General features: G+C 34.6%; 3 protein-coding genes across 4 annotated transcripts in view; 2 read left to right on the plus strand and 1 right to left on the minus strand.

Annotated features, from left to right (window-relative positions):
- LOC107671013 (voltage-dependent anion-selective channel protein 2-like) overlaps window positions 1-2,823 on the minus strand; it is a 12,806-nt gene extending 9,983 nt beyond the window's left edge. For both annotated transcript variants that reach the window (XM_016463838.1, XM_016463837.1), the window contains exons 1-2: window positions 2,716-2,823; window positions 232-319 (exon numbers count right to left, since the gene is read on the minus strand). In XM_016463838.1, coding sequence (XP_016319324.1) covers window positions 232-319; window positions 2,716-2,805 — 178 coding nt within the window. In that variant the 5' untranslated portion in view covers window positions 2,806-2,823. The remainder of the gene's footprint in view (window positions 1-231; window positions 320-2,715) is intronic.
- Window positions 2,824-3,573: 750 nt separating this feature from the next.
- LOC107670972 (enkurin domain-containing protein 1-like) lies at window positions 3,574-5,926 on the plus strand. Its single transcript, XM_016463786.1, is given in 6 exon segments — window positions 3,574-3,597; window positions 4,324-4,447; window positions 4,527-4,785; window positions 5,429-5,464; window positions 5,466-5,554; window positions 5,629-5,926. Coding segments are annotated over 5 exon segments (630 nt in total). The 5' UTR covers window positions 3,574-3,597; window positions 4,324-4,362; the 3' UTR covers window positions 5,790-5,926.
- Window positions 5,927-7,056: 1,130 nt separating this feature from the next.
- Window positions 7,057-11,110, plus strand: part of polb (polymerase (DNA directed), beta) — a 5,960-nt gene continuing 1,906 nt past the window's right edge. Inside the window, exons 1-12 of the mRNA XM_016463799.1 lie at window positions 7,057-7,264; window positions 7,758-7,815; window positions 7,923-7,989; window positions 8,100-8,174; window positions 8,316-8,374; window positions 8,454-8,503; window positions 8,583-8,634; window positions 9,304-9,358; window positions 9,439-9,511; window positions 9,599-9,669; window positions 9,757-9,843; window positions 9,922-9,989. Coding sequence (XP_016319285.1) covers window positions 7,204-7,264; window positions 7,758-7,815; window positions 7,923-7,989; window positions 8,100-8,174; window positions 8,316-8,374; window positions 8,454-8,503; window positions 8,583-8,634; window positions 9,304-9,358; window positions 9,439-9,511; window positions 9,599-9,669; window positions 9,757-9,843; window positions 9,922-9,989 — 776 coding nt within the window. The 5' untranslated portion in view covers window positions 7,057-7,203. The remainder of the gene's footprint in view (window positions 7,265-7,757; window positions 7,816-7,922; window positions 7,990-8,099; window positions 8,175-8,315; window positions 8,375-8,453; window positions 8,504-8,582; window positions 8,635-9,303; window positions 9,359-9,438; window positions 9,512-9,598; window positions 9,670-9,756; window positions 9,844-9,921; window positions 9,990-11,110) is intronic.

The following is an 11,110-nucleotide window of genomic DNA, read 5'->3' on the forward strand; positions in this document are numbered from 1 at the left end:
TCTGTCTATCAATCTGTCTGTCTATCTATCGATCTGTCTGTCTATCTATCATCTGTCTATCTATCTATCTATCTATCTATCAATCAATCTATCTATCTATCAATCTATCTATCTATCAATCTGTCTGTCTGTCTGTCTGTCTGTCTGTCTATCTATTGATCTGTCTGTCTGTCTATCTGTCTATCTGTGTGAGGTTGTTGTTGGTCCGTCTTCTCTCTGTCCGTCACTCACCGCATGTCTTTGGCTTGCAGTGATGGCAGCTCTCACTGCTTCCTTTCACATGCGTCTCTTTCTGCTTCTGTCCTTTCTCAGACATGATCTGGAGTCAGAGATCACAATCAAACAATCAAACACACACCATCAACCACAGCACACTGTCTACCTGCATAACACAATGACAGAGCCTGCGGCATCGATGAGCATCACCAGGTGTGTGAGATCAGACGGAGGCGGTCGCCATGGCAACCTCTGCCCTTGATCCCAGGTGATGGGATACTGATACAGTGTCTTTACGAGAGCGTTCCCCTCCCTCATAGCCACAGACACATGCTCTAAAAATAGATTACACTGACACCGCAGCTCCTGTGACGTGAGGCGTTACGAAATGGGAAATGTTTTCCTCGACACTGAACACTTTGACTGCAAAGCATGCATCCACATGTAGCTTAATTCTTAAGAAATTAATTGTACATTTACCACATCTGTTTAAAATGATGCATGCATGAGATGATGACTCTATCGCTCTTCTAAAAAAGCTAAGTTTTATTCTAGATCGCCATATTGAGATCATGTGATCTCCACAGCTTTAAAAGCCTATATAAAATCAACCTGCTATTTATCACCATTTACTGAAGCACAGCTCTCACAGTCTCAGTTTGGTGCCAGACGCTCATCAATCATGAACAAATCACTGCACTTTAGTGAATGTCCTCAGACACGAGGGCCAGTAGTGAGTGCAGCTCGTGGGAAAAACACACAATCTCAATGACAGTCTTAAAACATCTGTGGTAAGAGCTTACTGCCTTTATAATGCAACCTTATCCTGACTATATAGTGTATTTTAAGTTATCTATCTATCTGTCATCTATGTATCTATCTATTTTATGATATACAAATGATTTGTATTAATTATCATAGAACCAATGAGCAGAACTGATTATTATTTATTGTTTTATATCTGTTTTTTTCACAATAATAACTAACAACAATAAAAAAAAAACAACAGTATGATTATTTATGCTATGAATAATATAATAAAAATAACAATAAATTATATGCACTGCTCACTTGAGAATGAATGGCTGTAAAAAAAATGATGCAAGCAATATATTAAATAAGTGAATTTTTTGTGAACTTTGTTTTTAAGAATTTTTTTTTACTGAATGTAGAGAGTTAATGGGTGTTTTGCTCTAGAGACCCACCAGATGGTGCCATTTATTAGTATAATCTGATATAAAATATTATTAAAAATATTATCACCTTTCCTATAATTCTGTAATAAACCACTCAATCACACATGCATGCATAATACACTGTTATACACCACTGCATATGATATGCAATGGCATTAAGACTCTTTATGAATGTGAAAGATATGTAAAAAATTGCTGATATGTACAAAAGATATGCAAAAAAATAAAGCTGCTTCAGTTTCAGTTATGGTTTCACATTCAGTTCTGCTTGTTTTTTTTTTTTTTCAAATCAAAGAAGAAACTACTTAGCTAATGGTTAAGTAAGCTACAGTTATTATAATAGTTTTAGCCCAACATAGTTGATTATTGATATTACATATTTGAAATAAATCCCTAAAAACGTGACCGACTCCTAACAAGGTAACAAAATAACATGTTTATAATGTACAGGAAAACAATGAGAGATCAGAGAACAATGGCAGACGTCTCAATGAGCTCCATATGCGCCTAATATAACAAACACCACACACACATGGACATTCAGATCATGTTTTAGCGGATTTGATCATGTTTTTGTATATCATTTGGATAACAGCTGTCATTCCCAGCACGGTCCCAACCAAACCACACAAAGAGAGAGAGAAAGAAAGAAAGTCGCTCAAGGCTGCACAAGCATCGCGCGTGACTGACGCGACGCACGCACAACGCCCAGATAACGAATAACGGTCAGCTTGATACCTTCAAGATCAATTATCAGTATCAGTATCAATTAGAGTAACGTTACTGGCTTCAGCGAGCGGGTGTATTGGTTTTTCGGACCGTTACGTCAGAGGCGGCGCGAGGCAGTCCGTTATTCCGCTAATAATATAACGATCATCACAGAAACAGTGTTATATTGTAATAAGCAGATCAGTGAAACTTCAATGTTATAAAGTTTTACATTCAACCCGTTAAAATCAAAGTTACACGAGCATACGGTGAGAGAATCAGTGTCCTTGATGAAACACCGACACGTTGTGTGTCAAAACACAGATTAGCCGCATAACACACTAGCATGAGAATCAAAACGCGCGATTTTATGAATTAAAGGTGAATGTGTGTGACAGTGATTTAATAATAATCAGTATTATGCTGTCGTAACGTCTCTGCGGCCCAGAACGCGAACTGTCGGAATAACAACAGCTCCAAAATAACAGCAGCGCTCATTATTTCTCAGCTGAATTTGTGAACGCTTGTGTATTTGTGGTGTATCGAGTAATGTTGCGGTGCAGAATGCTTTGAGGATAAATCAGTAAAAGCCTACCGTGTTTGCCGTGTCGATGTTCCTGACGGTGTTTCTGTGCAGCGCGAAAGGACAGACTGAAGGGGAACAGACGCGTCGCGAACCGCGCATGCGCAATCTGCAGCCTTTTTCTAACGGACGCGAACCGCGCATGCGCAGCCTTCTCCTATTTTTCCTCCTCGATTATGTAAATGTATATGATATTTAACTTTATTTCTGAACTCGTATTTCTCCTGAAAAACCACGTTATTATTCACCCAGATTTTTGCAAACCTCTAAAAGAATGAAGACTGTAATGATTTTATAAATGTCCACATTGAATATATAAAGATGGAGGAAATAAGCACATATTGAGCGAAATATTAATTTTAGTTATAGTAATTCCAATCCTACTACTAATAATTGTATTTACTGTGCGTATATATATTATAAATGCATGATTTTAATACACACTCACACGCACACTTGTCTATTTTAATATATAATATATATATATATAGTTTTTTATGTCATGACAAAACATTTAACAACAAATACAATTGCTAAAATAAACATTTATATACAAAATCAACATTATATATAGTATACACATAGTATACTATTTACTTATTGTGTACCCCAGTGATACTACTAAATAATATGGTTAGCGTATTTATTGTAATATGCTATATAATGAAGCTATATTATATAAATGAGTGATTATCACTGATCTATAATAGAGAACTTCAGTCATGTATAGATCAGTGGTGATTATGTGTGATCGATAAGGTTGCACTGCTGCTGTCTCTTTAAGGCGTTGTTGCCATGGTGAAGTTTTGCGCTTGTTGTTAATGCGTCATCAGATTAGAGCAAATACCGCGCAGTATCTGCACAATTATCAAAGAATTGAGGGTTTAATTAAAGGTAAGCTTCTTCAGGAACTCGTTTTCATTATACATGTTACCGTTTATGCTCTCAGATAGAATAATATGGCGACTGATCATTCTAATTCGGATATTATGTGAATCAGCAGGTGCTTACTGACGGTAAGAGTTCATGCAGGACCAAATAAATGAAAATTAATTATGCACATCATATATATTAGTCCTGCTTGCTAAAAGCTGATGTAAATGAATGCGTGTTTATTTTATGATAATTACCTGTTGACCTCGCTGATCATTAGACGGATATTAAAAGCATTCTGGCCAGAATGTAAAACATTTAATATGTGCATATCTAATATAATTAATAATAAAAGAGAAATTAGTACAATTATAAGTAAAACATAATAACTTTTATAATCTTAAATTATATTAACGCTGAATATTAAGAGCGTTTTGGTCTGAATATAAAATATATACTATAAAATAATAAAATATAATAATTATATTAACTTTTATAAATATTAAATTAAAGTAAATTACATTACCTCTGAATATTAAGAGTATTCTGGTCTGAATATAAAATAATTAATATATAAATTAATTATAATAGAAATAATAAAATAGAAATATATGTACTCATAAATAAAACATAGTAATTATTTTAACTTTTAAAATATTAAATTATATTAACCCCATTTGCAGAGTACCTTTTGTGCATTATGAAACAAGTTTGATTTTAAGCTTTATTTGTATTTGCCCTTACTAGATGAATTAAACTTGTCCTAAACTCCTCTGCAGCAGCAGCATGTGTGAAGGGCCCTCAGCGATCTCTGGTCCCATTCCTCCAGACCCCACACTGGTTCCTGAGTATTATAAACGGCCGTCCTCTGGTAAGATTGAAACCGTGATGCTCATTTCATTTTTGCATGTGTGTGATGCTTCATCTCATCTCTCGGATTCTTGCTGAAGCTCGTGGTCGGCTGGAGGGGAACGCTCAAAGCGGCTCGTCTCCTCTTCTGAAGGGTCCGTTAGCACCAGATCCTGGGTGTTACAGCGCCCGCTGCACCCCTCGACCCCGCATTGGTGCCAACGCCGCTCACATCCTAGAGAGAGGACAGAAAGGGGTTGTGGGAGACCTGCTGAAGCTGGAGGGTGTGGCGCTGAACCCCAGCCCAGCCAAACCTAGTAAGATCAGAATATATGGCTGCATTTATTTGATCAAAATACCGTAAAACAAGAAAATTTTCAAATAATATTACAATTCAAAATAGCTGTTTTCTGTGTGAATATATTGTAAGATGTCATTTATTTCTGTGATGCGCAGCTGTATTTTCAGCATCATTACTCCAGTCTTCAGTGTCACATGATCTTCAGAAATCATTCTAATATGCTGATCTGCTGCTCGAGAAACATTTCTGATTATTATTATCAATGTTGAAAACAGTTTTGCTGCGTCATATTTTTGTGGAAACTGATACATTTTATTTTTCAGGATTCTTTGATTATAAAGTTGAAAAGAACAGCATTTATTTGAAATAAAACTCTACAAATGTCTTTACTGCCATTTTTATCAATGTAATGCATGCTTTATGAATAAAAATATGATTATTTTTTCTTTCTTAAGGACTCCAAACTTTTGAGTGTTAGTATATAATATGTTTAAAAGTTTGTGTTGTATTCTCATTACTCTAATAATGCATTTTGAATCTTTGTTTGTTTGTTTATTAAAAACAGCATAAATGAAAGACATTTCTTAATGCAAAATAAATTTTGTTTTACACACGTGTTTCTGCTGTTTCCCATATATTCATACTTTGCATCATTGCATCATTTTGGATTAAACTTTGACCGTCTCTCATCTGGTTCATCAGTCTGGAGCAGAGGAAGTTGCAGTGGAAGAAAGAGGAGGAGAAACACTCCTGATCCGTTCGTTCCTGCTGGACACACTCAGATGTCTGAAAGAGAGAGACAGGAGACCCTGCAGTCCCTCGAAGACAGTACGTCTTCACGAACAGTTTCATGTTTAGTTGATTATTGATGAGAGGACTGATTGATTTGTGTGTGTCTGTAGCTCACAGGTCTCTGGTCAGTGAGCTGCAGTCTCTCCCCGTCAAAGCCGACACAATAAGCGTTCGCTCTCGACGCGCTCAACTCGACCAGCGGCTCTCAGAGGTCGAGGAGGCCATCAAAATCTTCTCACGGGATAAAGTCTATGTGAAAGTCGACTCCTGAGAAACCACACTCATATCAAGCGGTTTCTTTTATATTTATGTATTTATTAGTTATTTGTTAAGAGCAGCAGCTGCTCTTTCGTTTCCTGAGTTCACTGCATTTGAATGCTTGACACTAAAAAGAGATCTGTGACTAAATATGACGCATATTAGTGGCAGAAATCATTGATTTCATTTTTGCTATCATTTCATCATATGCTTTGGTTAGATCATTATGAGATTAAACAGCCATAATTATCAAAAAGTCATAATTATGAGATGAAAAGTCAAATATTATGAGAAAATGTATGACACACTAAGTATATAATTATGTGAGAAATTTTTTAATTATGACATAGAAGACATTTTTGTTAAAATTTTGATTGTTTGTCAAAAGTTCCATTCTCAAAATTATGACTTAGTGTGTTATAATTTTGACTTTATCTCATAATTATCTCATAATTATGTATTTATCTCATAAATGACTTTTGTCTCACCATTATGGCTTAGTATGTGACAGTTTTGACTTTACCTCATTATTATGATCTTTTATCTCGTAATTATGAAATTTTATGTCATAATTATGATTTACCAAAGTATTATTTTTTTTTTCTTATGTAGCAGATATGGGTTTCCATAGTATTTGGTGGATTTGTTTAAAAGTTCAGAATTGTCTGTAAATTATGGAATATTTACTTCTAGATTTTGTTATCAAAAGTATTTCTGCTGCCATGTACAGTAACAATTGTTGAATGTCTACTATGGCAAGGTGCTGATCATAATGCTGTCATTTAGTATGATATTAGCAAATCTTTATATTGAATAGTTTTGATGTGTCATTGAAATTAATTTGAGTATTGCAGTACTAAAAAGTGGCGCTTTTACACCTTTACACAAGCTGTTCTGCTTTGATCAGCTCTCCGCATAATCACAAGTATCTGCACCAACCACAAAAACTCAAAAATACACAGTGTTTGTTTTATCATGTCAATTAAATTCCATAAAGTACCCCAACATATTCACACCTAAAATCTGAATGCCATTGCTTTATTATGGTACATACAAGTAAAAACAGTTTTGCTTATTGTCATTTGATCAACTGGTGTGGCGGTGATTTTTATTGAGTGTATGAAATTAGTTCAGATCTGTTTTTTTATGATAAATTCATATATTTACGAAACATTCAGAAAATTCCAAAAGTACTTTCTGTGGCGACTTTATTTATCAGCGACGGGGCGTGTTCGTAAATATTAAACGAAGGACTCTGATTGGTCGGTCGTAAGTATAATGGGCGTGGTCTCAAAGCCCCGCCCCCGCCATATTGCGTGGCTACAGTGCTAACGCTAAGGCTTTGTCCTGTACTCAGCTGTGGTCTTGAATGGTAGAAAGTGAAAACAAACACATTTATCCACCCATATTTTAAATAACTCTCAACTATGAGTAAAAGAAAAGCGCCACAGGAAACTCTGAACGAAGGAATCACAGATTTTCTCATCGGTGAGTTTTGCTGATGACAGCTCGGGTTAGCATGCGGCTAAGCTAACTGGACCTTTAAACGCCGAATAAATAGAAATGGAGCGCTTTTGCAGACAAAACGTCTGTTTGAAACAAGAAACTTCACTTTAGTGGGATGTTAGACCTATCTTTACACACTATTGGAAATAATACAGCAACGATCACCGATTTTTGCAGTTTAATGCATGCTATCAAGAGTACAGTTTCAAGAGTAGTGCTCCATCTACAAAATAAAAGTACGCAGTGTTTATACTCACTTTTAATTTATAAATAAAACAACGAATATTTGACAATTATTTCCTACTATATATTTGTATTTATGTTTAAATGTGTTTATGTCAAGCACATTTGTTTGGTAGCCCAGCTTTGATCAAATTCTCCTGATTGTTTTGTTTATTTAATAAATGTCGAAAAGCATTTTATAGTAATATTTTTCTAGGCATATCTAAACTCTTAATGGTCTTTCTCGTTTCAGAATTGGCAAATTATGAGAGAAATGTCAACAGAGCCATCCATAAATACAATGCTTACAGGTAAGACAGTCTTATCTAATGTCTAATAATGTAATATATCATATCATAACTAGACATATGACATATGTAACTTATGTTTATACTCTGTCTGGTGTTTTCTGTTTCAGAAAAGCAGCGTCTGTGATCGCCAAATACCCTCAAAAGATCAAAAGTGGGGCAGAAGCAAAGAAACTGGTACAGATCCTTTGTTTTTACTAGTATTAATGTCCTGAAATGTGAGTAATACTTGCTTGTTGATTTTTTAAAGGACACAGTTTTTATAAAGGATTGCTTTTTCCTCTCAGGATGGAGTTGGTTCAAAGATAGCAGAGAAAATCGATGAGTTTTTAACGACAGGAAAACTGCGCAAGCTGGAAAAGGTATTTGAGTGCATTAGAAATGCATGTTTTATAGTTGATTTAACCTTTGAGAAAGCAAATGAAGGCATTAACATATACATGTGCATATGAGAAACAGATCTGTGTAGATTGTGACATGTTTGTGGTCTGTTCGTCCTGTAGATTCGCAGTGACGACACAAGCTCCTCCATCAACTTCTTAACCCGAGTGACTGGGATCGGGTACGACGCCCTTGATTTCAAGAGAACAATAACAATAGTGTTGTAAAACTCAATTCACACTCATTCTCTTGTTTTTTAGTCCTGCTGCGGCCAGGAAGTTTTATGAGGAAGGCGTCAGGAACTTAGAAGGTTTGTATATACGGTTAGTTTGCATATATATTTATTTGCCGTCACATGCATGTGTTTTAAGTCTCACCTGATGTTTTAGATCTGAAGAAGATCGAGCACAAACTCAACCATCATCAGCAGATCGGGTTAAAGTAAGTCTTGATTCGAACAGATAAATTAGTGAATTGTTTTACGGCAACAGTAATGTTCGTTTGGCTTCATGTTAGTGCTAATCTAGAGCAGGGGTTTTCAATCTTTTAGATGCTACAGGCCCCCAAATATGATCATCCTCCTGTGAGGGATCCCCATCATGAAATTTAAAAGGCAGATATATATTTTCATATATAAAAACATTAATATTATAAATATGTGTTCAGGCTGGGTTCTGCTATATGATTCTGTTAATTAAAATTACTGTACATATATAGTTTCTATTGTTAGTGGTTCTATTGTTATTTTGTCTGCTTATTACAGATACTGTACTTATATATAATATTTAATTTTTTAAATAATTTATTTGAATCAATTTATTATTTAATTATTTTTAATTTTACTCAATTTAAGTCATGTAAAAAAAATTAAATTCATTTTAATCAACATATTTATTTAGTTGGATAATATTTGTGTGTGTGTGTATGCATTAGTGTTTTAGTTTATTTTTACATTTTTCTCTAAACCTTTTCTATGGAATATCACGCTTCGGACCCCTGATCTAGAGGACAAATGTTTTATTTGTGAATTATATGTATTTCTAATGAATGCACTCTATTCTTTATTGATGATGTTTTTAATTTTAATGCTCCTGTCTTCATCTATTAAAGATACTTTGAAGAATTTGAGAAGAGAATCCCTCGTGCAGAAATGCAGATAATGGAGGTTGGAGTTTCTTCCAGTGATCTTCATGATTTATTTCTACAGATTTGTGAAGTCTCACTGTGTTTGCCTGATGTTTGCAGACTCTGATACTGAAGGAACTGGATGTGGTGGATCCCGAGTACATCGGCACCATCTGCGGCAGCTACAGACGAGGTTATCGATCGTTCTGATCCAGATATTTGACATCACTTATCACTTGTATCATCTAAATGTGCCATGATTGCATTTGTTAATGTTCAGGAGCAGAGTCGAGTGGTGATATTGATATACTGCTGACCCATCCGGACTTCACCTCTCAGTCTGAGAAACAGGTGAACGTTCAGTTTTAAAGACTGAATGATTTAATGCATGCAGGTTTTTGTCCTCTCATAACTCCTGCTGTGATTTCTGTCCTGCAGCCCAAACTCCTTCATGCTGTCGTGGATCATCTGGAGTCCATCGGCTTCGTTACCGACATGCTTTCTAAAGGAGACACTAAGTTTATGGTGGGTCTCTGTCTGTCTTAGTCTGCATTTTAAATAATAATAATAACTGAATAATAAATAAGGCATGTTTTTCCTCAGGGTGTGTGTCAGCTGCAGAAAGATGAGGAAGATGAAGAAGAGTATTTTCACCGCCGTATTGACATCAGGTTCATACTGATTATTTCCATTATAATGTCTTTTCTAGTGATATTTTAGTGTCGTTTATATACTTTTATAGCTTTTATGAATACTTTGAATTCGTTTTTATTTTTATATTTTTGATAAAATACAACTATTTTTTTAAACTATTTTATCTTAGTGTATATTTGTCTTTTTATTATTTTTTTATTAATTTTAATTATTTTTATTTTTATACATGTCTGCTTAGGTTTCATTAATTAGTTTTAGTTATTTTAATACTTCAATTTAAACTAAACAAAAATGAGAAATGTTGGCAATTAGCTGAAATAAAATAAGTTTATTTTATTTAACATGAATGAATATTTAATTTAATTTAACATGGTTATTTCAAATAACACATTTTAAGTGCTTTTAGTAAACAATAATAACCTTGTTTTTTTTTCATCTAAACAAATTAGGGACATTTTCATGTGACTATTTTGTAATCAATATTTTTAAATATGTGAAATATCAGTACTAAATAGATCAACAATTTAAATTTAGATCGACTCAATTTTAAAATGGACCAAAATATAAAATAAACAAATTACTAATCTAAAATCCACCATCTATTATAACAAATCTAGAATCCTGCCATCTGTAGTAGAGACTAGAAAGCGTCCTGTTTTAGTCAAACCAAAATTTATTCAGACACCTTCAACATTTCTCACATTATCACAGTTTATTCGCTATAGTTTAGAAAATGGTAATAAAATATGAAGGTCAAAGTGTCTGAATAATTTTTGGTCCCAAATTTTTATAAATGTTACTGGTGGTCCACTGTATGAAGAATTTTTGGGTATAATATGTCACAGTTTACTTTATTTTGCTATTCTCACTTACGTAAATCAAGCGTAGCATTAGATCTGGCAGGTCACGTTAGTCAAGCTCGCATCAGCTGACTCTCAGCTGATCCCCATCAACCTAAGGGAATACGACACGTATCTAAGCATTCATATATAAGTGCCTTGTCCAAATACCCACACTTGCGGTCTTTGCACTTGACCACTTGAACACTTCTATGACGTATTTCCTGTATTTGGCCCAAGTGTTCAAGTGAGGATGAAGACCACAAGTGTGTGTCGAACTTTTCATTACCTGATGGGAC

The sequence above is a fragment of the Sinocyclocheilus anshuiensis genome, unplaced genomic scaffold (assembly GCF_001515605.1).
Source record: "Sinocyclocheilus anshuiensis isolate Anshui unplaced genomic scaffold, SAMN03320099.WGS_v1.1 scaffold332, whole genome shotgun sequence".
Lineage (NCBI taxonomy): Eukaryota > Metazoa > Chordata > Actinopteri > Cypriniformes > Cyprinidae > Sinocyclocheilus > Sinocyclocheilus anshuiensis.